The following is a 26105-nucleotide window of genomic DNA, read 5'->3' as shown; positions in this document are numbered from 1 at the left end:
GAAGCAAGATACTTATTGTTTGGTGTTGAAACTTGGGTAGAAACCTTAAAAAAATGTAATATTATTTTTACATTTATATTTTGAATTCTTATACTTAGAAGCATAAACATAAAATATAAGGCATAAAATAAAAATATATTCTGTTTAACTTTATTAAAAAAACAAACAAACAAATAATATAAATAATATAAATTTCAGATGAATTACTTTAATATAAACATTTTTTTTACTTTACAATATTATTTATTTAAATAATAGATAAAATTACAAATAATAATTAATAATCTGCCTACTAATATTTCAAATATTAAGTAAAATATATGTTGATTTAAGATTTCTCTATATACAATATAAATTGATCTAATTATTAAAATATTTAGGTAAATAAGATTTATTCATCGTTGGATTTATCTCATTGGTAGAAAAAGTTATTGATAGTAAACATTATATAAGATGCTTTATTTTATCGACTATGTCAATTAAAAGCTTGGATACTGTTATATTGTGAAAACTTTTCCTTATGAAATTATAGGTGTAATTCATGTTGATTCATTTCTCTTTTATTTTCTTATTCACTTTAATAATCATTTTACTTCTTTACAACTACTTTGCATCGTTCTAAATTATTAAATTACAAATTGTATTTATAAACTATTCTCAAGCTTACTTCAATTATGAACAATTTTTGCATTTTATTAAATAATTAAAATACAACGATAATTTTATTAATACATAAATATCTGTTATTGAATATAAAAAATTTTAAATTAATATTAAATTTTAGTTTTATTCAATAAATAATTTGTTTTCCAATATCATTCTATTATAATTGAATTGATTACACGTATCGAATGAATAATACAATATACTTTATAATTTCGTTCGAATATAATATATTGTTATTGCTTTAATAAAGTATGCATGATTATAGAAGAAATAAAAATTTTGCATAAGATTCGAATGAATGAGTATGTAAGCATTAGTAATGAAAGCATTATTGTAACGAAAAGATGTGTCACCTGATGTTCTTGTCTGAAAGGCACTCCATAGGAGGTTGAGGGAAGTTCGAGATTCTGCTTAGTTTCCTCTACGTTATCGAATTGAGCACTAGGAGGAAGATACTGACTAAAATGATTCACGTCAATGCTTAAAGGCTGCAACCGGTGGTGTTGGTGATGATAATCGGTACCGAAACGTGGATCACCTGGTAGTATATCTCTCTTTGTTTTGTAATTTGGAGCACCGTGGCTAAATGCCAAAATTACCTACAACATCATTGTAATTCATTTATTATATATGTATTTTTTAATTTTTTATTTTTTTTTCAATTTATTCGTATATTAATTTGCATTTGATATGCTATTTCTCTGCATAATATAATTAACGTTCTTTATAAAAAATTTTTAATTATCGAATAATATAATCACAGTGTATATATATATATATATATATATGAAAAACCGGAAAAATGATTGACAATGTGAACAGAATTATTTAGCCAAACATGCTAATTAATAACCAAGACGATTGGTTAATTATTAAAGACACTTAATAATTCTGGAATATCAATTTATAATATATTCTTAAATTTAAAATTAATGAGATTGACGTTTAATTGTTTCATATATTTTTAATTTTTTTATTTTACATTTTATATACTAAATAAAGGTTTAATTGAAAATGTAAGTTAATTATTATTTATGATATCATCAAATTTTTGTTCAACTACAGAAACTACATAATTTTTATTATAAAATTAAAAATTAGAAAAATAAATGTTTCAATTAATAATAATTATGCAAGTTCATTTTTAAATAAATAAATCATTAAAAAATTAAACAATAACAAATATTTAATTATATTCAATATCTTTATAAAGAATTGAAAATAAAAAAGATTTTTCTCGTATTTGTACGATTGTTTTCTTTCGCAAGCTAAGTCTTAATCAGTGCCAAATTCTAAGATATTAAGAAAAAGCAGTACTTAATTATAATAATTGTTTCATAAATAAGAAAACATTAGAATACTTGTTATTAATAATTAGTGAACCATTGTGTTTTATTAAATGTAATGACAATCAAAGGCTATTAACTTAAAACAAACACCGTTTTTCTGATTTCATGCAAAAAAAAAACTATCATTTGTAATTTATAATTTTAAGTATTAGTATAATTCATCAAAACTTAAGTTTTAATTTTTACTATTGTTCAATTTAAAACATCCACTATGAATTTACTTAATTTATACGTCCTTATTTGAATACACATCTGTATTAAAAAAAAAAAAAAAAAAAAACTATAAATTTTAATATCACAATAAAAATGTTTAATTATTGAATGATAATTTCATACAAAAAAAAAAATTATATAACAAATAATTACCATAATACAAATACTATAATACTATAATACTATAATAACATAAATAATACTAAGAATATAATATGATAGTAAATTAATCAATGACCTCGTGAGAACAGGTCTATAATATATTATACAATTCGAAGAAATGATAGAGAAAAGCAATCTTCAACACACTACATATTACGTACACAAAAACGTTAATATCCGATTCATAAACTATCGTTAAAAAAACGCAACGTCAAGGTCGCATCTACCTTAATTCTCAAACAACTTCTCAAAATATGCGAACGGTTGTCCAAAAATTTACTTTCATTTTAGAGTTGCGCGTGAAACTATAGATATGAGAGGTCATGCCTATTTAAAAGCGCGTTTGCGACGCCCTTGACTGCGCATAACTACATCAAATTTTTTATATTTCGTAGATTAGTTGCTCCAAAATAATTTATAAATGATTTCTTAATCAGTTATTAGGAATTGTGTTTATTCGCATATGTTACTAATACTCTATATTAATATCCTCATCCAAATAATTATTACTATTTAGTACTTTTATATGCATGTTTTCAATTATCTGATCTGAAACTAATTATAAAAAACAAAACAAAAGCTGATGAAGCAGATTTACCAACGTATTGATAATTTTATAAAAATTAATACTTTTATTAATTTAAAATAAATTTCTGACGTTTTAAACCAATTAAAATCTTTATAAAACGAAATTTACTTTTTGAAAATAAATTTGCCTTTAAAACAGATTAAAATTATTAAAATTAATAATTCTGCGAATTTTTGTTACAGAATACTAATAACGGATTTAGTAAAAAATAAACTTCGTTCAACAAACTTCCAATTAAGGCTATACATTTATTAAAGGATTAGCAAATATATTTCACAATATTTAATATTTAAAAATATTCTTATAAAATAAAACGAAAAATCACTTACTAGTTAATGAAGAATTTGTTAATTACACATTTATCGTTCAATTTATTTAGAAAAATGTTCTAATTCTACTGATTAAATATGAATAATATAAAACCTGATCAATTTTTTTTTTATTTTTTTACATGAATGTATTACACTTAATTTAATATATAATATTTGATACGTCAATATTAATAAATATGAAAGTATCGAATTTATAATTTAATTATATGCTATTTTTTAAGAATGTAATTTAATAATGTTTCAGTGAATATTTAAAGTTAAAATACAATTATAATTATAATATTATTCTTTTAAATACAGTAATGTAATAAATACATTTTAATTTTTAATTTCTCATGTTTCATTAATACATTGTATTAATACAATTAATACAATATAAGAGCACACGGATGAATTATTAATATAATTTTAATGAAAATAAGAATTATATTATAAAAACTAATTTATTTTATACAAATATTTATTTTGAAAGGAGCATTATTGGTAAGTAAAGAAATGGCAATCACAAATTTGCTTTCAATTTGAACTAGAATAATCTGCAAGAATATATTTTTGTGTCTATGAGAATATAGAAATTCATAAATAGCTTAATTACAAAATAATAAATTCAAATATTATAGGAATATTTAGAAAAATGAAAATATATCATGCAAAGCATAAAAGTATATAAAGCTAAAGCTATTAAGCAATGTAGGGGGAAAAAATATATTAAGAATTTTCCAATTAATCATATATATTTCAATAGCACGTTCAAATTTCTTTAATAACAATTTTAAATCACAATTACCATCATTGTATATAAATTGTAAAGGTGCTGATTTAATTGTTTCGATCGTTTCTTTCATGTTTAATAACTAATTCTAATGCCCAAATTGGCAATACTAATAAATAAGTAGATAATTAAGTACATAATTTAATAAATATTAAAATTTATTTTTTCAGTTTTATGTAATTTTTTATATTCTTATAGCACCGAAACAAAATCATAGTTGAAAGGGAGAAGAAAAAAAAGAAACAAGACACATCTAAGAGAAAATGAAATTTGTAACACTCACCACTGTGAGCAGGAAGATCTTCATGTTCTCAACTTGATAGAGCTTAGGAATCGAGTGATCTGACGATGGTATTACCATCTTATATACCGAAAAAATTGCCGATGATCCCCGCCAAAATTCAATCTTGTTATTTCGCAAGCGCGAGAAGCAATGGCATTGAAGCCGACTACAGATGGTCTCGCACACACATCCGCATTTTGGCCCAAAAAAACCTTCCATTTCTCTTCTTGCTCATACAGTCTGTTAAGCCCCTGAACCCTCTTTTCATCAGATCTGACGAGCTTTCTTCTTTGTCATTACATTTTTCTTCGTCTCCTTTTCGTCCTTCTACTTAATATTTTGTTTTTCTATTGTCTCTGTTCCTTATATTTTGTATAATTTATGTAGTCTAAAATTTAAAAAATGAATTCTCATCCAGTATTTCTTTTTTAATAATATGTCGTATTTGATAATCTAATAATGAATTTTTAATTAATAAATAAAATAATTTCTTATTTAACAATTTAAGAATAAATCATTCATTTATAATTTAATACGTAAATCCCTCTTTATCTTTAAAAGCAAAATATGTTTCTTTGAGCTACTTATTTATTCAAAATATCGTAAAAATATAACACTGATATAAAACAATTGATAACATACATCTTTTGAAATTAATATATTTCATTCGTATAATTTTTATTTATAAAATCATATTTTTCAAAAAAAAAAAAAAAAAAAAACTTTTTTTCCATCTTCTATATTACGAAATAATTAAAAAGACTCTAAAGAAGTAAAGTAATCTAATTGAATTATATAACAAGAACTTTAAAAAATAACAACTGTACTGAATTATACCTGTAATCACAATGACTTTATTTTACATTAAATATAACCAATAGGCTCACATATTGGTTAGCAACCTAATGAGTAGGTTATACTATTTTATAATAATTCTTTGATTTGTAATAAAAAAAGTACTTATAAACTATAATTTAATTATAAAAATAAGTATAAATAAATGTGTATAATTATTAGATTAAAAATTTTTTTTAAATAACATATCTTATTCTTTATTTAAATTAATTATCATTTTTTATTCCGCATATTTCTATAATTGTATTCCCAAAATTTTTAACTTGTATCTGCATGCATAATTTTAATTAATTAATGATACACGTATGCATCAAACAAAATTTATTACTTTTTCATAATTACATTTTAGTTAGTAATTAATTGCAAAATAAATTTAATACTTTTATAATATAGTTTTGATTCAGTTACATTATTATGTTATTTAATAATTAATGTATAAGTGTTTTCGTTTGAACCCTTTTCTCACAATTATAAGTTAAAATTTTTTTACTACAAATTCTTTGTAGAAAAAACACGATTATTTAATAAACTTTATTTATTTATGCAAAACAATAAAATACTCTGATTTTTTATACCAGTTCCGATATATATCATACGATTATATCATACGATAATAAAATATTACATAATTTATTCTCTAAAGTTACGTAGCACTGATTTATATAAAAGAAATTAAAAATTTCCACGGCTATAAAATATAGAAACATTATAACTGCTTAAAGAATTCTTAGAAATAAAGATTTGAAATTTATAATAACCATTCTCTTACTAACTGTGATACCCAAAAAAGTATATTGCCACGAATTTATTATTATATACGAGTAAATCTCTTATAATTTATTAAAAGAATAAATCTATTATAATATTGACTTTTAAGCATTTTTAAAAAAAATGTAAGTATAATAAACTTCATCCGACTCTATGAGTTCTATAGAAGTATTTTTCATTAAAAAGTGTTGTTTAAAAGAAAATTATACAGTATAAGAATAAGAATTATTTATGTAAATTATTTTTTTGTTTTTGTTAAGTTTCACTATATATTTATCTCCCTGTTCCCCCGCCATCACTACCCGTAATTTTCATACATATATGTTTAAAACACGAAACCCATTTGAAACTGAAAAAGCTTTTAACAGGCGTTAAAAGAGATATGAAGCCGTTATCAATGCACTTTCGAGTCAAGAAATGGTATCAATTTGTCTTTGGTCACTTAAATATTACACCTAAACATTTATTTTTATTTCATAGCATATAAAACATATTCTCACACAAACTAGAAGATGAATTAATTACTTGATCACAGTTTTAAATTATAACTTTAGTACTGTTCCCTCTTGTAACTGTTTTGATCTATTTTATATCCTTTTATTACAGTGTCAAATAAATATCCTAATAATATTTTAGGATTATTCGTTACATTTAAATATCCATTCAGACATTTCATATTAATAAATTGATACTGAATTATATCCTAGAATATTAAAAATAATAAAATGCTTAAAGTAATGAAAACATAATAACAATAATAGTATGAAATATAATATCCTAATTAAAGATTAACTATCAATTAAATCTCAATTTTTTATTTATTAATCAACAAGCACAATAATTGATTAAAAATTTATAATTAAATTAAAATTAGAAATTATTTTTATTTCATTTAATAATAGAATTAACAATTTAAAAATAATTTGGTAATAATTTAATACTAGAATTAAAAAGATATTTAAAATACAAATATTAAATTTCAAACATATTAATAATTAATATAAATAATTTAAAAAAAAAAAAAATATATATATATATATATATATATATATATATATATCTTTAGAATTGATTTTGCATAAGTTTAATCATTTTGCTATAAAATAATTTTCCAGTCAGTCTTGTCATTTAAAATTTTATAGTATTATATATTTTAATTAATTTTTGTACATTTTTAAATATCTATATCTTATTTCTTAATTACTGTTAATCAATAATATTTTATCATAACTGCAATATCCATTTATTATAATTTTATAAGTGTTTAAATCAGTATAAATGTAGATCTTCAATGATTTATGATACATTTAAATTAAATGTTCTTTTTATTAGAAATAAAAATATTTCTATCCTTCTGTAATTATAAAATACAGTTTTTTTATTTTTTGCGCATGTTTAAACTCAATTTGAGATTTACTTAAGAAAGAAAGACTAATAAATAATTTATTAACAATATAAATGCCATTCAAATAAATGTAAATCTATATTTGTAGATTTAATGAAGTTACACTACTTACACTCTACATTCATAATTATAATTAAATATATCTTTCACTCATCATTGAAATTGAAAGTTTATTAGTAATTTTCATTCGAAAGGTTATTTAAAAATTTCATTTCTTCTAATATTACAATAATAATATTATAATAAAATCTTTTGTAATAAATTGAACTGGTTTATAATAATTCCAAATGTTCAAAATGACATATTTTTTCTCATTCGCGAATTTACATTATGAAATAAAAAAAAAAACCTATTTATCTTAAAGCTAATATTTTTATTACAAAAGATTGCTGTGCTGTGTGAATATAGTGTATCACGAACAAATTCACTTGACATAGTTCTGCCTTCCTTTCTATATGTAGATTGTCCTTCAAAGTTAAAAATTTAGGCGTTCCTATATGACTTCCAGTCAATCTTCTTCTTTTTTCCCTTTAATTTAAAACGTTCAACTTCACTTATAAAAATGTGAATCAATATTACGTAATGTACATATATTAAAATAATTTGTATACAGATTGTTATAAAAATATATTATTAAAATTTGTATTTTTCTTTATATTTTATTTCTACTTTGGATATTTATAAATATTATTTAATGCCACTATTTAAATATATCTATTATGCTATAACCCGTAATTGAATAAAAAAACTTAAAACCAAAAAAGTATTGAATATACAATAACGAATTTTGTATTCGATAACACAATAGACAGAATTCACAGTTTTTAATCGTTAACGCGAAACTTATAGTAATCGTTTTAACAATTCAGTAAAGATAAATAAAAGATTGAAATAATAATTAAAATATATATGAAAACCCTTTATCGTAATATAATATAATAATATTAAACTTACGTTAAATTTTATAAAAATAATGCAATCTAAATGTATACAACAGTTTTTCATTCAATCAAAATTAATTGATTTACTAATATATTTAATAATTTTTCTGTAAAGGTTTATTCTAATTTTCATGCGTTATTAAAGTTATAATTTAATAATACATTTCTTATAATGTTTGACAAATTAACTAATCTGATTATATCATTAATGATGACCTCAAAGCATTTTTTTTTCATTGAACAGCATGAAAAAATAGACTTTATAATTAAATATTTTAATTTTGTTTCACCAAAGTATTTTGTATTTATTTTTTGTAAGTAATTTTGTTTAACCATATTAATTTGATCCTTTGGTTAATTTTTCTAGATAAGTTGAGAAAATTATTATGAATTTTAAATATAGCCAAAGTCATGCTATTTTATTAAAAATATATTATAAAAACTAAAAAATTTCTATATATTTCAATAATTATGAATAAAAATTATTTTATATAATAAAAAGATGTATAACATTAAATAATCAGAAGGTTATCAACCATTCATTATTAAATTTTTGTGCTTATCGGAAATGAATATTAAACTAAATTTTGTAAAAACTATAAATAATAAATTTTAATGCAATAATGAATTATGTAATAATTCGATATTTTGTAACTTAATCAAGCATAACATTAAAAGTCTAATGTACACAACTTTATACAAATATGCATTTTTGTTTTCCACATAAACTTATACAAAATTTCAAATAACAACCAATCTAATAATAAATATTTCTATTGAAAACAAAAATAATGGAAAAATTTAAGTGATCAGCGTTAATAGCAAGCATTAATACTGGTTGAATTTCAATTTCCTACTAAAAGTAAATACTAGTAATTTTGTTCTTTACGTATATATCATATTTTGCCTCGGATTACTTGTTTATCAATTTGTCAACTGTATAACATAAACTAAGTTACTAAATTACGTATGTATTTAAATGATAATATAAACTGCCTTAATGATTTGAAGAATATTGTAATTCTCGCTATATTTACCATATATTTTTTATATATTTGACTAATTATTGAATTTATATATTTTTTTAAACTTAAATTATAATTTTTTATCATATATATTATATTGATATTAATGTAACGTTATTGAATAAATTAATTAAGTAAATTAAATAAAATCATAAATTAAATATCTTAAAATTAAATATAATTAAAATTTAGATATTACTAAATTTTATTGAAAAGTAAAAAAATCATAAAAAATTCCACCAAGCAAGAAACATGCGGTTAAACGGTTATTCAATATTTCAATTTGTCAGTGTGTTAAATAAATCAGTATATAAATTCTACTATATATTTACATAATATTTCTACCGAACTTGCGCACTAAATAAATGACAACTTCGATTTCTTCAGAGTGGCATATACAATAAGTTTCAAAGAATGAGAAAATTAGCATTATGAATCTTAATCGATGTTGCTTATGTTTGCATAACTGGAACACCGTGAGAGGAAGAGAGTAGCACGACCAACTATGCTTTTGTCATTATCATTGTTTTAGATTTTATAATTTCATTTCAAATTTCAAATAATTCAATTCATTCATTTTAAATTTAACATATTACTATTTACTTTATTAAGTAAAGTATTTCAATTTTTTATGAGAGCAAAAGTAGATAAATATATTGAATAAATTAACACCCTTAAAAAAGGTTACAAATAAAGGATTACTTATTACAACTAAGAATTTGTGTAGCCAATATTTGATACATAAAATTATTCATATCTATATATTTATAAAAATTTATCCAATAGATTTTAGAAATGTTAATAATAAAAGGACATTTAGTATACACCGTAAATTACAATTACACAAAAGTAAAACAAATTAATTTATTAATGAAAAATACGGGAAAAATCTCTTTTTCTATATTTCTTAGGCCTTAATTTATATTTCTTATAAATATAAATGAGTATAAATGAAAAATTTATATATTTAATATAAATATAATGAACATTCTCACAGCAAACATTTTTATTTCAATGTTTGTCATTGTCTTATAATAAATTTGTAATTAAAGACAACCTTTCAATTAGTTAAGCTTCATAATAATTATAATTATAAAAAATACATTAATAATAAATGTTAAATAGCAGATTAATAAACTATTTTGGTTCGTAAGGTGTAAAATTCATTTATTAAACATTGTATATAAAACATACATATTAAAATTTTCACAATTTTACAAAACAAATTTTTTAAAGATTTTATTTGCTTTATAATTTTGCACACATTCTCCCAATTAATAAAATGAATCAGTATCCTTTCTCAAGGTAAAATAAATAAAAAAACAACGATGAGATTGTCAAAATTCCGTAAAAAAGATATGAAACTGTAAAATATAGACAGCCTACATTTAATCAAATTTAATATGGAACCTTTATAAATCTTGATACTTCATTTTATCTTCTTATAATTTTAAATAGTTTAGCCCAATAATAATAATTAGTTTATATATATATTAATATTTAAATAGTTTTTAACTTTACTGTTTCGATTCTATTAAAAATAACTATAAAATTTTCAATGAATATTATAAAAAAATTAAGTTAAACAGCAAATAAATATGAACATAAAGGAAATACTATACGAAGTTAATATTGTTTTGCTTCATCTTGTTTATTATTATGTTTACTATTAGCCGCACTTTCTTAACTAATTTTCTTAAAAATACAATTAATAAAGAAAACGATTGTTCTTTTTGTATTTTTACATGGGTTTTCTGTAAATCTATAAAAATATATTTGTTTTACTTTTAAAATATTTACAATCATTCTTTATATATTTCTTTGCAAAATATTATATATATATGTAGTTCAATAGATATCGAATGAATCATTTTTATGAGGTGTAGAAAGAAATCTAACTCATTCAAATAAGCGATAGTAAGGAAAGCATCTTAGTTTACAATAAACTTTTGTTGTGCCAGTTATATTTTAACTCTCAATACAAACATATTTTTGTATCGAATCGAAATCTATACTGTAGATATGATTATACTTGTTGGACTAAGTACATTTTCATTTTCACATCCAACGAAAATAACAACTTTAATAAATAAAAGCAACTGAAAAATGAGATTTATAGTAAATAAAATAATAAGGAATACTTGGCTAGTTGATTGAATAAGGAATTTCTACTTGCCCAATCAAATTAACTCAAAAATGAATGGAAAAATAGAAAAAAAGGTGCGTCTGCATATGGAAAAAAAATCAGTGTTCGTGACAACGTACTTCTATCGACTTCAATCTAGATCCGTGCGACATTGTAACACACTTAACAAGGGGGTTTGATCTATCTGATTTTGCGCGGCGGCGGCGGCGGCGGCGGCAGCGGCAGCAACCGATGGCGACAACGACGTATTAAGGTGGGGAGATATTATAACGCGAAGAAAAGAGAAGGGGCACGTCGATGCATATACTGGCAACAGGTGGTGCTCGATCCCGCGAGATCTATGAAGATGAACTACCCATCGATCTCAGTCGTCGATGCAGTCATTACGACGACTGCACCAGCTATGGAAACAATTGACGCCGTGGCTTTGGCTTCTCTGGCCGCTGTTTTTCTCGGTGCGCTTCTCGTTCTCCTTGTTATTTGCAAGAAGCAGCGCTGCTACTACGTAACCTATTCTTATTTATTTACATCTTACGCTACTTATTATCCAAGCGCCCTCATTTGGATTGATTCCTTTAAATTCGAATTGCTATACAGTACGTGTGCGTCTAATTGCTCCAATAAATTATCTACATTGAGGAAGAACAAATTAACTTTAATTTATACTTCAAATTAAGCTTGAGTGCTCTGTTATTCAACTTAAAAATTATTGTTAAAATTAATTAAAATTCAATATTTTTTCCTAATAAAAGCCTTACAGCGTTTTTAATGTAAATGATTAAATTGAAAATTTGCCAATAAACATTTATTTATGCAAAATGGTAAAATTATGCAAATAATTAGTCAACGTAATTGATTCCTCTTTTACTGTGACATTGTAAAATTAAATTTGTAAATAAAAATATACAAATCACAAAAGATAATTTTTTAATCCAAAATACTCAGGATGTCAAATGAAAAGTAAAAATCCAGCAGATATTTTATTTTCATTTTCTCTAGCTTTGATGCACAATAAATATTTACACTTGTTAAAATGATTATAATCTTACAACCAATTTACGCACGCAGAATTTTGTGTGGGTGTGCGTATGCACGTATAAGATTTGTTAAAGCGACGTTTTCGTTTTAGAACCAAAAATACTCCCAAGATATGAGCTCCGATTTATTAGAGGGGGATAATTTAGGTCTTGGCTTACATGCTTGGGAAACTGATGAATGGCTTGCTGGTGCTGAAAGGTTTCTTATAATTTAATTTATTCAATGTCACAATAATAAAGCAATAAAAAACAATTTTCTTTTAATATTATTTATAAGATGGGTGGATGATGCAACTGGACTTGCACCACCATGCATAGCTATACTGAGATACTGCCATTCATTAGCAAGAAGGATTTCTACAACTATTGAATCTCTTAACAGCAGCAGCACACTGCCATTAGAAATAATTGATGTAAGTGTGTAAAAATATTATATCCACTCATTTTTTAAATCTTTATTTAAGTAAAATTGTATATAAATCTTAATTTCATAATTAAAAACAACTTGCTGTTATTACTGGCAAACTTCAACAAAAATCTAAATTATTTACAGATTTTTCATTTATGCAAATTATATATATATATATATATATATATATATAAATTATGAATACATTAATTTGTTTACTTAAGAAATAATAGGATTGATAACAATGCTCCTAATATTCTATATTTACGTAATAATTTAAGTTTTATTACAAAAATTCAATAAATTTTTAATGAATTCTATTTTATTAATTAATCATTCTCATTACAAATAAAAGCAAATGGAATTTTTTAGATTGCAAGGTGCATACCACAGAAAGCTGATGATGTAGTTCTTAGTTTATATCCACCAATAGACGCAAGACTTCTTGAAGCAAGAGTTGTAGCACTTGTTCTTACTGTTACACATTTAGGTTTAGTCACTAAACATGGAGTTTCAAAAAGCCAAGCCAAAAAGTTAGCTTTTATAGATCAAGCCATTAATGATACGGATCATTATATTAGAAACTACTTGCTTATATTGAGAAATGCAGCCCTTGCCCAGGAAGCTGCTTGCTCTATACCAGCTTCCACAACAGTGTGATAGATTCTTTTAAAATTATTTTTTTATAAAGTATTAAATATAAAATCATTTAAACTAATTTATTACTGTTAAATGAATTTATTTCTCATAAAATATTTTCATATTGAGAAGAAATTACACATTATGTATTAAATTTAATATGAAATATTTTAACTAATGAAGGCATATATTGATTTGAATAAATTTTAGACAAACAAATGTTTGTTGCTTTCAACTACATTATACTAAATTCCACAATGTTAGTTACTTTATAATTAAGGCATTAATTTATTATATTTAGAAGAATGTCAGTTTCTTCCTTATTATAAAAATTATGTATTTCATTGACATCAATGTTATGATAGGTATTATACCAGCAATACGCTTTGACACAGTATTTTTATTATACATTTTGTGCATTTATATTTTATGCTAAAAATTGAATTATATAAAATTTTAAATAAAGATTTATTATTTTAATTATTGCAAACTTTTTTTTTTCATTTTATTTTTTACATCCAAGTATTGGATCGGACCAATTTTTATCAAGTGTCTAAATTAATGATAAGTTACCGTCATTTAGCGATCATTCATTGTAGATCGCACTAAATTATTTATATTAGTTTAATAAATTAGCTATTGTTGGAACCAGCTTATCGCTACACAGCAGCGAAAGTTTATTAAAATTTTTCTTTTAAAATCTTGAGGCAATCCCTTAAGTATATAGAAAGATTATATTGTTTGTCGCAAGTACTGGAAAATCTTAATCAATTTAATTAATTTCCACATCGGCCTGACATATCATTTTGTCGTTTCTGATTATCCTTTAGAACTTTGCTTTTAAGATGCTCTTTATAATCAAGAATATTACCCTGCCATTTGGTGACAGTTTCATTCTCACATACCCAAATTTCCTCAGCCACCTAAATTATTAAATAAATTATTTTAATCAGTTTATAAAATTATTTTTTATTACTATTATACTAATAATGCCAATACTATTCGCGTAATATACACATGCATAATATATATTATAATAAAATTAAATTTTTTAATTTAATTAATGAGTACCAGTAATAAATATAACTATAATAATTTAAATATTAATATAAATGAAAAATGGACGCATTAATTAATATTATCTAAATGTTATGTAAAGAATATTAATTACTTGGTTTATCAATCTGAAATCGTGTGACACTAGCACCATTCCTCCATCAAAATCATTAATGGCGTCTGCTAGGGCATCAATTGTTTCCATATCCAAATGATTTGTAGGTTCATCGAATAATAATAGATGTGGAACTTGCCAAGCTAACCAAGCAAATACAACTCGACACCGCTGTCCATCAGATAATTGACGAATAGGGCAAATCTAAAATATTGATAAATATAAGCAATAAATTATACAATACACCTATTATTAATCTTACATACTGTTTACTTTCCCAAAATATGTAATTTTTTAATGAAATTAAATAAGTAAAATAAAAGCATAAATTTGTGTGATAATACTGTGTGATAATAGCATCGATAATAAATGAAAAAAATATATTCTATACATAAACAATAAGACGCACCTGTTGTCTACCGGTTAAACCATATCGACCAATAATTTTACGCATTTCTTCACGCTCTTTTACATCTGGAAAAGCTTTCATCATGTAGTCTAATGGAGACACATCTAAATCAAGAAGCTCATGCAAATGTTGATGATACCTTCCAATTCGAAGATGACTATTTTTTCTTATCATACCACTAGTTGGCACCAACTATAATTCAAATTAATGAAATTGTTATTATACTAAATAGATACAGATGGTTCTGTTGAATATTAATATTTATTTCAAAAAATCTATCAATAGGCGAAAATTTATTTATAGTAATAAAATTTCTACAATTTCTTTTTTCAATATTTCAATAATTTAAACATTTATTTTAATCAAATGGACTGATAATATTTATACTTACGTCACCATATAATAGTTTTAAAAGTGTACTTTTACCAGCTCCGTTCGGTCCTACAAGAGCTAATCTAGTATCCAGATCGATACCAAATTCTAAATTTTTATAAATCCATGGTCCATCGTCGCTGTAACGAAAACTAACGTTTTGAACCATAATAACAGGAGGTGGTATTGTTCCACATGATGGGAAGTAGAAAGTAAGAATTTTATCATTCGTGACTTTTTCCGTAAGTCCTTGAGCAACCATTTTTGCCAAAGTTTTTTCTTTAGACTGCGCTTGTCGAGCCAATTTTGCAGAACCATGACCAAATCGAGCAATATAGTTCTTCATACTAGCAATTTGATCTTGTTGCCAATTATAAAGCTTTGCTTGATTTTCCAAAAGCTCCATTCTGTGAAGAATATGCAAAGTTTGTTTTTAATTCGTCATTACATCAAAATTAAATAGTACATAATATTTAAACTATCAATTGTTAAAAAACTATAGTAAATAACTTTACAATTTCCGTTTTATAATTTATTTTAATTTTACAGAATAAATCTATGAGATTATTGAATAACCATTCAAATTTAAAAAACTGATCACTTTACAGAAAGATAAATGCATAATTCTGTGTAATTTAATCGTTGAAAATTACTTGACATTTGTATACATGGTATTATGTATAAAAAATTCTATATAAAAATGATTAATTGCGATTATTAAACAAGCAATTTATCAATATAATATTTAAGAAGAATTTTATAAAAAAAATTATATTACGTTAAAAAATAGGCATACTTCTTGTAAGCAAAAAAAAATTAAATTTAAAAATTGCTTATATAACTTACCTTGTTTTTACGAAAGCTTCATAATTTCCAGTATAATACTTTAATTGTTTTTTATGAAGATGAATAATATTCGTACAAATTCCGTTAAGAAAGTCTTGTGAATGAGAAATAATTACTAAAATTCTTTTATATGTCTTTAGTTCCTCTTCCAACCAAACACAAGCATCAAGATCAAGATGATTTGTAGGTTCATCAAGAAGAAGTAAATGTGGTTTCACATATAAAGCTCTAAATACAAAAAAATTAAAAAATATTATTATTGTTAATATTATTTCGATTTAATAATTTTATCAATATATATCAAGATTATGTGCAATTATACCTAGCAAGGGCAATCCGCATTCTCCAACCACCAGAAAAATCTTTAGTAGGTGTGTTTTGCATCTTTGCTGTAAAGCCAAGACCATGTAAAATATGAGCAGCTCGTGCTTCTGCAGTGTCTGCAGCCATATCTTCTAATCTTTCATAAACATCCATAAGCTGATCCTTAAAAAAATATATATTTTTTTTATTAGTTATAATGAATTATATAGACTTCAGTTTTAAAAAAATAATATTAAATAAAACAAACTTATTAAAAATTTTTTTTTTAATAGCTATTCTATTTTTAAGAATTTTACAATACAGGTACAGGTTAAACTACTAAAGTCTATAAACAACATGAAATTAATTACTTATGAAATTGATTTGTGTTAAGTTTTTACAGGGTCAATTAGCCTTCAACTTATTTAAAGAAGAATGTTTAAAGAATAGTGAAAATATTCTTTAATACAGAAATTTTTATATTTTATTTAATTTTTCCACTTATAAGATTCTAAAAGTATGTTATACAAAATTTTGTATTGTTGAAATGGTTGAAATCGATGGTACTTCTAGTACTTTAACTTATTCGATATACCATCAATGTTTTATATTTATTATGAACAATACAATAATCAACTAATGAAAAATTATAATTCAGTTAATAATGTTTAGTAAAAATGTGAATCAACCATACATAAACTGTAATTCAAATTAAATATATGTAATACCTCATAAGTACAAATTAAAACATTTGAAAAAAAATGAATTTTTAAGTAGTTACTTACATGGACTGATTTAAAATAATAATACAAAAAAAATTCTTAATACTATAATTTGAATACCGTTTTTAATACCGTTTTATATTTCTTCTCCTTAACAAAAATACAACTTTATTTTGATATAATTTCTTTATTTAAAAATAAAGCATTATGATCAAATTCAATGTAATGTATAAAAAGTATAATAAAAATAAAAATGGATAAATATATTAATAAATGTTTTAATACATTTTGAAACAGATTTTATATAAATGATTAAAAAAAAAAATTTCGATAATTATAAAATGTCCTGTTTCATTTAAATTTAAAAGTATATTCATACAAAAAAATTTTTTTACTGTTTAATTATTACAATAAAGTTAAAAGACTCATGCAAAAAAATAAACAAAATAATTTCTTAAAATATAATTATAACGATGTTAAAGTGTACCTCCCATTGTATTAACAATTAATTTACACTATTCTTTCTACAACAATTTAGTTAAGTATTACTAATCCTGAAATAATTATATATATATATATATATATATATATATATTCATTATATCACATGCAAAAAAAAAAACTATTACTATAGCAACCACACTATTTTTTAAATAATATGTATTTACAAATAATAATGACACTTGAAAAATCGTATAATGTACAAGAAAAGCAAAATTACTTGAGCATCTTCTTCACGACATTCGACAAGTTCCTCAGCTAACTTCTCTAGTCTAACACGTTCTTCATCAACCTCCATTACACATCTGAGTGCAGTTTTATTACTAGCTGGCATTTCTCTTGTTAAATGAAAAATATCAATAGCTTCAGGAATAGGAGCTTCACGAATACCAAGCACTGAAAGTAATGTCGACTTTCCACAGCCATTGAGACCCAATAAACCATAGCGACGACCACAATTCAATTCCAGCATTGTGTCCTGCATTAGCTCACAACCATGAAAAGTCACAGAAAAATTTGAAATCTTGATGTCACGACTACGTGGATGAGAGGCCAAAGAGCCAGTACAAGCTCTAGCCTCTGCATTAAGGCGGGCATCTACCTCCAATTTTGCACAAAGTGCCTCTACAAGAAAGAAATTCATCCAACTGTAATATTTTAAATATTCTATCTATTAATATAAAATATATATATATATTATACCATTCTATATTTTTTAATCACTGTCTGTACCCTATCCATGTAGTTAAAATTTGATAATTATAATACTAAATTAAAAATTGTTAAAACATGATTTTTCTCAAGTCAAATGAAAAATAAACAAAAATTATAGTCTATGTAATATGTGAATAGTTTTATTTAAGATCTGATTCAAATATTTTATTTTAATGATATGTATAAATTTGATCTGTCTTTGATATTTCTATTAATACTTAATGATATTATTATAAAAATATTAAAATGAAAAGTTCACAGCAGACATTTATTAAAAAGTTATTAGAGATATTAAAAATATAATAAAGTACAAAAGAAATAAAAAAGAAAATCCCAGCTACAAATACTTTATTGAACCTTTTTTCATTTTGCACAATCCAGATCCAAAATAGAAATGTTCACAATCCAATTAATCAAAGTTATTAAAAATTAAAAGCTTATTATTTGTTAGTTAATTTAAAACTAGTTAATTATATCAATTTATTGATATAATTAAATTGACAAAGAACACAATTGTATAATATGATAATAAAGTGATAAAGTAATTTGATACTGTTATCAAAACGTATTAAAGGAAGTCAATATTAATAAGAAATTGGAAGAAGTATAATACAAAGGTCAAACAAAATAAAATGAATTTAAAAATGTACAATAATAACTGAAAATGTAAATATTGTAAGAATGATAATTAAATAATTGCCAAATAGCATGGTGAATTAAGAAAATGATTGTTTCAAGAAGAAAATAGAAAAGATAAAATTACCCTCAACACTGAGCACAGTGCCGTTGGTACCGTTCTGCTTGATGCTAACATCGTTCGGATTCGCACTATCTTCTTTACTATCATCGTTACGTTGTCCGCTCTGTGTGGGTTTCTTGCCAGACTGTCTCGCCTTCGCTGCTTCTTTCTTCTTCTGCTGTTGTTTCTTCTTTGCGTCGGACGGCATCCTTCCAACACCTTTGAGCTCCTCCTTTTATATCTAAAATGCAGATAAATTACAATTTGAACGAGCGTTTTCCAATTTGTAATAATGACGCGGTTGTTACATAAAGAACAAACTAGTTATTCTAGGTTAGGTAGTGACCGTGCACATGCACTTAGGCGAAATCTTCATTTGCAATTATATGCCCAGCCTTAGTGCTAAGATTTTAGATACCGAGGATAACAAGGACCATTTTAATCGTTCGAGCAGACCAATGCTCTAACCAGATCGAGAAGAATAAATATTTGTTCGCTTAAGAAATCCACTGCCAGACTCATTAAATAAACGTGCGAGGGCTGTCAAATAAGAATATTGAGGAGAAAACGAAAAAATTATTCATAAGGATGCACATACATCAATTTGTATACGTGACTTAGCGATTAACTTTAATCCTTATCCTTGATTTCTTTGTAGCGAAATACGAAACTGAGCTTCCAAACCAAACGAAAAAAATGGGCCACTATTTTATTCGACCTTCTCTCTCCGTTTAAACGATCCCGAGAAATCTCAAGTCCAGTACACGCGCGAATTTTACGAGAAGATATGAAAATAATACTTGATCTTACCGAGTCGTGACTTTTATGCTCTTCGCTCTGAAAAGTTGGATAAATTTTTACTCCAAATCAGTATACGTGTGACTCCTTAGCTGTGACCTGCTAATTTACACGACTTGGAAATTATCCTCACTAAAGAAAAATCTTTAACGAAATTATGAAACCAGCACGATTTGAGCAATGTAAGACGATTATTTTGCCATCTGCTGGCTAATACTCAAGTTATTATATCTTACAAGATTTGTTTATCAACTTTAGATTTTAATAAACAATTCCCGTGCACTTATTAATACAATATTATATATTTTATAGTAAATCTAATTATAAAATCGCCTATATTTAAAAATATATTACTTTCTTAAACTTATATTTATTAATTATAATATGAATATATAACTAATAGAGATAGATCTATTCATTTTAAAAAGGTTAAATACTCTTTGACTTATATGTTATATGTGTCTTTCGATTCAAATTCTGTACAATTATATTTATAAGCAGATTTATTATATTTATCTGAGTAAATCTAATTTAAAAATGCCGCTTACAGATATGATCGCAGCAGAAGAGAATAAAATCAGAATCCATATTTTGTAGTAGATACAAAGTTATATGTAAATACTAATCTATGTTGTCTAAGAACAAAAGACATCAAATAGCACCAATTTTATATACACGATAATTTTACTAATATTTGTAAGTTACTTACAATTTAATGAAATGCTTCAATCAATTTCTATTTCGTTAGATCGTTAAAGAGAAAAAAGGCAAAAGAAGAATATCTGATATATGTATTCTGTTAGAAATTACTTGACACAAAGAATTTGATTTATATACTTTTAGTGCAACACGTACTATTAGTATTTAGAACAGAATAGTAAATGTATTTAGGGCTATGTTGTTTTTATTATAAACAATAATATCAAAATCATCACTATAATCATTAAGCTAATAAAATGTAAAAAAATTCAGTTATCGTACTATATTTGATATTTAACCAAGCCATATAAATAATTTAATAATTACCAATCACGTATTAGATTTAACAATAATCCCTAACACTAGTACAATTACTTTAATTTGTAAATATTGTAATAATCCACTAATTTATTAGATAATAATAAATTCTTGATTTATATTTACAAGTTTTTCTTTTATATTTTAATTATTTCATTTAACTAATAATTCAATTTATTAATTCTAACAAAGAACGAAAGTAAACTAAAAATTGAAGTTGTACCGCACCACGAACTCACCCATGTTGATAAATATCAACAATCCTATGAATATTTCTAAAAATGCAGGCAATCCAGATTTATTCTATTATAGTTCTTCCGGAAGAATTATCATAACGGTAAAAAGAATAAAATTAAGAAAAATTTTGTTTATTTCGTTAATAAAATGTGTATCATTTCGAAATACCATTATTAATTAAACCACGTAAAATAAAAATATCACTCATACTATTTATAGGATAAAATTTACATTAGAGTAAGGTATTTAAAAATAAAAATCAAATATAATTAATAATATGAATACAAAATACACGTCCGTATCATATCAATAATTTGTCTATGGTCCATGTCACTAAGTACCCTGTTAGTAAATATGCAAGTATTGCCCTCTTACGGATATTTTAAAGTCCATAATCTTTGAAGATAAATATTAAGAAATGAGTCCATCATCTTTCTATAATTAACAGTTGTCACACGTCAGCTTTGTACTTTGAAATTTCTTTGACACGCAGTCCAACGTTTTTTTTTTTTAGTGATGTATGATGAGTAATGTATTCCGATGTGAATAAAAGGTTCTAAAACATTTTTTGTAAACAACTCTTATTAAAAAAATATAAATATAGAAGTGTAAGAGAGACAGAGTGAGAGAGAGAGAGAGAGAGAGAGAGAGAGAGAAGGAGAAAGAAAGCAAAAGAGATATAGACTGAAAAAAAAATCACCAAATTGTCATAATCTGTCAAAATATTTATCTTCCACGGCAAAAGTGTGAAAGAAAAATAAAAAAATTATTTTTTTCTGACTCCAGTTTTTCATTTGTTCATTATCTCGGATTACTCAATATTCCAAGGACTATAAAGAGAAGAACTATAAATACACGTATATCAGTGTTATAAACGGATACACATATTGTTATTTCCGACAAGAGAAAATACCAATCGATTAGTAGTAGACCTTTCGGTATTTGTCTCCGGCTGCTACTATTTAATTTTGATCATCACGTCAGTTGAACGTAACCTCACATATTGGCACGAAGCGAAGTAGTGGATGTTTTCGCGCAAATTTCTACTACTGTTCGTATAATAAGAAACAACGAGGATTACTAGCTTTGTCGCATTATTTTTGTACTCGATTGTATATTCACTAGATTTCATCAAACCAAACAAACATCTACGTCATCACATCACGAAAAAAAAGGTTTTTACTAATCAACTTAACTTTTGATAATCTCTCACTCAACAAAATTTAGTCTCGCCTTCTCTATTATTTCATATAAATTGTATAATTAAAAACTAATTCAAGATATTTAAAATAACTATAAATCTTTGCGAAATATTGTAAGTGTAAAACGACTTAACGATTAAAAAAGTTATTGATTCAAATAGAATATTGTAGATTTTAATTAGAAATGAACCATAAAACAAGTACTGCGACTGGCAGATTAAAGCAAGATTACTTAAGACTCAAGAAAGATCCTGTACCATATGTACAAGCAGAGCCAATTCCATCTAATATTTTAGAATGGTAAGGCCTTATTTGATCATTTCTTTTCAAATATATAAAAATTGTATTTTTTACAATTTTTTTTTCAGGCATTATGTTATTAAAGGACCAGAAAACACTCCATATGAAGGGGGTTTCTATCATGGCAAATTAGTTTTTCCAGTGGAGTTTCCATTCCAACCACCTAGTATTTATATGACAACGCCAAATGGTAGATTTAAAGTTAACACAAAACTATGTCTTTCAATCTCAGATTATCATCCTGATACATGGAATCCAGCATGGAGTGTTTCAACTATTCTTATTGGCTTACTTAGTTTCATGGTAAAATTTAATATTTTTATGAAAATATATTGACATAATTAATTTTTTCAATATTTACAAATATAATTCTATCTATATTATAGTTTTTTATAATGTTTGTTATGTACTATCTAGAACAATGTCAATGAACAATGTAAATCAAGCGAATGTAAATGAAACATTTTTTAATAAGATTCTCTATATTATTTAGATTGAATCAAGTTCAGCATTAGGAGCAATTAATACTCCAGACTATGAAAAAAAAATTTATGCAGCTCAAAGTTTAGAATATAATTTAAAAGATAAATGGTTTTGTGAATTGTTTCCAGATACTGTGGTAGTAAGTTACAAAAATTTATTTTAAAATCTTACATTATATATTTGTTTTGTTTTAATTTTAATATTATAACATCGATCGAATTTAAAATACAATTTTCTACTTTTTAAACAGAATATATTTAGGAAACAAAATTGTAAAAAAATATGCTTCAAAATTTTATAAATTTAATACTTAAATATAATTTTAATAATTGTATATTATTTTTTATTGAAGATAGTTTTCATGCATCAATAATTATAATATACATGAGATTTATTAAATGAAAAAATCTATTTATATTTACAATAAAATTTTTCCTTCTAGATTATAAAATCTAATTCTGTTAATTTGTATTTAGACAATAAAAAAGGAGTTAGAACGTAGAAAGGAACTCGAAAAGCAGGCAAGGCATCGGTCCACAACATCGGATGGTTCATCTTTGATTCGAGATGAGCAACAAATGGATCAAAGTTCACTTCAGAGTGTACTTACGAATTTTGCCATGATCATTGGTTTAGCTATTTTCGCCTTTGCTGTTAAATACGTTCTCAGGAGTATTGCAACTCAAGAGTACATTAAACAATAGGCAAAGCAAGCACATGAAAGTGTTGTATGCTTTGTTAAGTACTATTATCAAAAAAGAAAAAGGATTAAAATTAATTATAAGTACAACCTAAAAACTATCAAATGAACAACATTCTTGATGACAGGAAAATGATTTTGAGGTTTTGACTTCAGCTCTCTTTCTAGTGCGTAACGTTAACAATGAAATCGTTACTTTAGATTTTGATATTAATGAATAGCACAGGGTTTGAATTGATTAAATCGAAATACGCCGAGGCTTAGTTCCTACTCTAACATCAGTTTATTAACAAAATTTTATTCTTCCCTTTTTTTGTGCTTTAACGTTCGAATTTTTACAATTCTTGACATTTGTGAATTAAAGAAAAAGTAAGAAATATCACGATGGTGCTTCTTTTTACACGCAGTTTTCTACGTTCAAAAATAAAAATTTTTTAGCGCACATTATTAAGAATGCATCAAGTATACAATAAAATATAGATAATTCCATCAATTATTTCAAGAAGGAAAAAACTTAATTGAAAATTTTGGTGGACAGATATATACAAATCGTCATCTAATTTTGTAAATAATTGTAGTTAAAAGATTTATTTCTTCCAAAGCGTTTTACCGATATTTTTTATTTTCTATTATAATTTTAGAAAATCTTATATATAAAAAAAATTATTTAAATTCACTAAACACATACTTTGCAAACCTCTTCCAAATAATTATTTTGTTATGTTCAATTGTATGCTCTATAAAATTTTCATTTTAACTAAAATGTAATATGAAAGAATTTCAATTACTTTTTATAATATATTCTTAGTTAATTTTTTATGCAAAATTTTAACTAATTAAAATAATTATTTAATTATCTTAAACAAAATATTATAAATCAATTTTTTTATGTCATGCGACATATATAAGTAGATAGATAAATAAACATATATATATATATATATATATATATATATATATTATAATAATATATGTACAAAACATATTATTATCATTTTCAATATATTTAACTACTTATTTATTAAAATTTATTATTGTACATTCTTTCACTATTGTTTTCTTCAATGCTAGAATTAAATGTGACAATCTAATAATTGATTTTAAATTTACTGTAGTAACACAAATAAATATTTCAATGTTTATTGTTTACAATAACCCATGAATAATATTTATTATTAGTTTATGTGGTAAAGTTACGATCACTCCATTTTAATTGTCATTCTGCAACTTCATTTTTAAAACAAAAATTGTACAGGGAGTGTAAAGTAGTCTGTTTTAAACTTCTAACAATTTACGCTTAAACGAATATTACTGTCAATAATTATGGTAAAAATATTTCTTCCATTTTGTATCTTTATTATTTGTCACTGCTAATTATTTCCTCGATACAGCTTTGTTATACTTCATAAAATACTATATACTAAAAATATATTTTGTTGTAATTACCAATGGCAAATAGTTAAAATAATTTCAATGATTACTATAGTTTTTTAGAATTATTATATTGTACATAATTTACAAACTTTTAATATAAATAAGACGCATATTGATACAATATGATACTTTTGATCACATTATAAATATAATAAAAAATTGTTATTAAAAAATCTAATTATTTGTATTAGTTATTAATAAATATTACTAAAAGTGAGACTTTTGTTACTTTAAAATATTTTTAATATTTTTATTTGACAGAAACTATAAAATTTTGGTTTTTGCATAAAAGCTTTATTTATCTATCTATTTCTATTTGGTATTTCGGATTATTTCGATAATAATAAAAATTTAATATAATTTTTAAATAATAATGTAATAAAATCCCTGAGACTATTTTCGGTGCTGTATGTACAATTATCAAGAACGTGTTTACGTAAAGAAGGAGCAAGCGAGGAATTTCCAATTCTTTCATTTAAAAATGAATGAAATTGTGTTAAATTAGCCATTGAATAATTTAATAATCAATGATAATGTTATATTTTTAGTTTTTTAATTTAAAAAAA

General features: G+C 24.0%; 4 protein-coding genes across 7 annotated transcripts in view; 2 read left to right on the top strand and 2 right to left on the bottom strand.

The window, feature by feature from the left end:
- The window catches only part of LOC105363362 (G-box-binding factor), a 5963-nt gene extending 1504 nt beyond the window's left edge, over positions 1-4459 (bottom strand). Inside the window, exons 1-3 of the mRNA XM_011501029.1 lie at positions 4367-4459; positions 1020-1265; positions 6-44 (exon numbers count right to left, since the gene is read on the bottom strand). Coding sequence (XP_011499331.1) covers positions 6-44; positions 1020-1265; positions 4367-4444 — 363 coding nt within the window. The 5' untranslated portion in view covers positions 4445-4459. The remainder of the gene's footprint in view (positions 1-5; positions 45-1019; positions 1266-4366) is intronic.
- Positions 4460-11790: 7331 nt separating this feature from the next.
- Tmem98 (transmembrane protein 98) lies at positions 11791-13680 on the top strand. Its single transcript, XM_011500930.1, has 4 exons — positions 11791-12011; positions 12636-12742; positions 12821-12956; positions 13325-13680. Exons 1-4 carry the CDS (start codon positions 11847-11849, stop codon positions 13610-13612), a joined length of 696 nt encoding a protein of 231 aa, XP_011499232.1. The 5' UTR covers positions 11791-11846; the 3' UTR covers positions 13613-13680.
- Positions 13681-14091: 411 nt separating this feature from the next.
- On the bottom strand, positions 14092-20332 carry LOC105363272 (ATP-binding cassette sub-family F member 2). Of its 3 annotated transcripts, none has more exons than XM_011500927.1 (9): positions 20179-20332; positions 19393-19609; positions 18136-18539; positions 16712-16875; positions 16390-16617; positions 15563-15950; positions 15172-15363; positions 14763-14966; positions 14092-14514 (listed from the first exon to the last, which is right to left on the bottom strand). In XM_011500927.1, exons 2-9 carry the CDS (start codon positions 19574-19576, stop codon positions 14368-14370), a joined length of 1911 nt encoding a protein of 636 aa, XP_011499229.1. In that variant the 5' UTR covers positions 19577-19609; positions 20179-20332; the 3' UTR covers positions 14092-14367. The 3 variants fall into 3 exon arrangements, with proteins under 3 accessions (XP_011499229.1, XP_011499230.1, XP_011499231.1); XM_011500928.1 differs by lacking the exon at positions 20179-20332 and adding an exon at positions 19967-20172; XM_011500929.1 differs by lacking the exon at positions 20179-20332 and adding an exon at positions 19690-19775.
- A 1800-nt stretch (positions 20333-22132) lies between these two features.
- Positions 22133-24718, top strand: LOC105363269 (ubiquitin-conjugating enzyme E2 J2). 2 transcript variants are annotated; one of them, XM_011500926.1, is made up of 5 exons: positions 22133-22595; positions 22794-22922; positions 22991-23225; positions 23416-23544; positions 23882-24718. In XM_011500926.1, the coding sequence occupies exons 2-5, from the start codon at positions 22807-22809 to the stop codon at positions 24107-24109; spliced, it is 708 nt and encodes a 235-aa protein (XP_011499228.1). In that variant the 5' UTR covers positions 22133-22595; positions 22794-22806; the 3' UTR covers positions 24110-24718. The 2 variants fall into 2 exon arrangements, with proteins under 2 accessions (XP_011499228.1, XP_011499227.1); XM_011500925.1 differs by lacking the exon at positions 22133-22595 and having other exon boundaries at positions 22708-22922.
- Positions 24719-26105: the final 1387 nt, after the last annotated feature.

This window comes from Ceratosolen solmsi, unplaced genomic scaffold (assembly GCF_000503995.2).
Source record: "Ceratosolen solmsi marchali unplaced genomic scaffold, CerSol_1.0 scaffold27, whole genome shotgun sequence".
Taxonomy (NCBI): Eukaryota; Metazoa; Arthropoda; class Insecta; order Hymenoptera; family Agaonidae; genus Ceratosolen; species Ceratosolen solmsi.
This window is presented reverse-complemented; position numbering and strand designations above follow the sequence as displayed.

Bases quoted from the DNA above. Each gene is read 5' to 3' on its own strand.
- Tmem98 (XM_011500930.1), top strand. From the start codon at position 11,847: ATGAAGATGAACTACCCATCGATCTCAGTCGTCGATGCAGTCATTACG. The intron at 12,012-12,635 runs GTAACCTATTCT...TTTTCGTTTTAG, and splicing joins AGAAGCAGCGCTGCTACTAC to AACCAAAAATACTCCCAAGA. The intron at 12,743-12,820 runs GTTTCTTATAAT...ATTATTTATAAG, and splicing joins TGGCTTGCTGGTGCTGAAAG to ATGGGTGGATGATGCAACTG.
- LOC105363272 (XM_011500927.1), bottom strand. From the start codon at position 19,576: ATGCCGTCCGACGCAAAGAAGAAACAACAGCAGAAGAAGAAAGAAGCA. The intron at 15,951-16,389 runs GTAAGTTATATA...TATTCTTCACAG, and splicing joins GAAGCTTTCGTAAAAACAAG to AATGGAGCTTTTGGAAAATC. The intron at 15,364-15,562 runs GTAAGTATAAAT...TTTGAATTATAG, and splicing joins TAAAACTATTATATGGTGAC to TTGGTGCCAACTAGTGGTAT.
- LOC105363269 (XM_011500926.1), top strand. From the start codon at position 22,807: ATGAACCATAAAACAAGTACTGCGACTGGCAGATTAAAGCAAGATTAC. The intron at 22,923-22,990 runs GTAAGGCCTTAT...TTTTTTTTTCAG, and splicing joins CCATCTAATATTTTAGAATG to GCATTATGTTATTAAAGGAC. The intron at 23,226-23,415 runs GTAAAATTTAAT...TATATTATTTAG, and splicing joins TTGGCTTACTTAGTTTCATG to ATTGAATCAAGTTCAGCATT.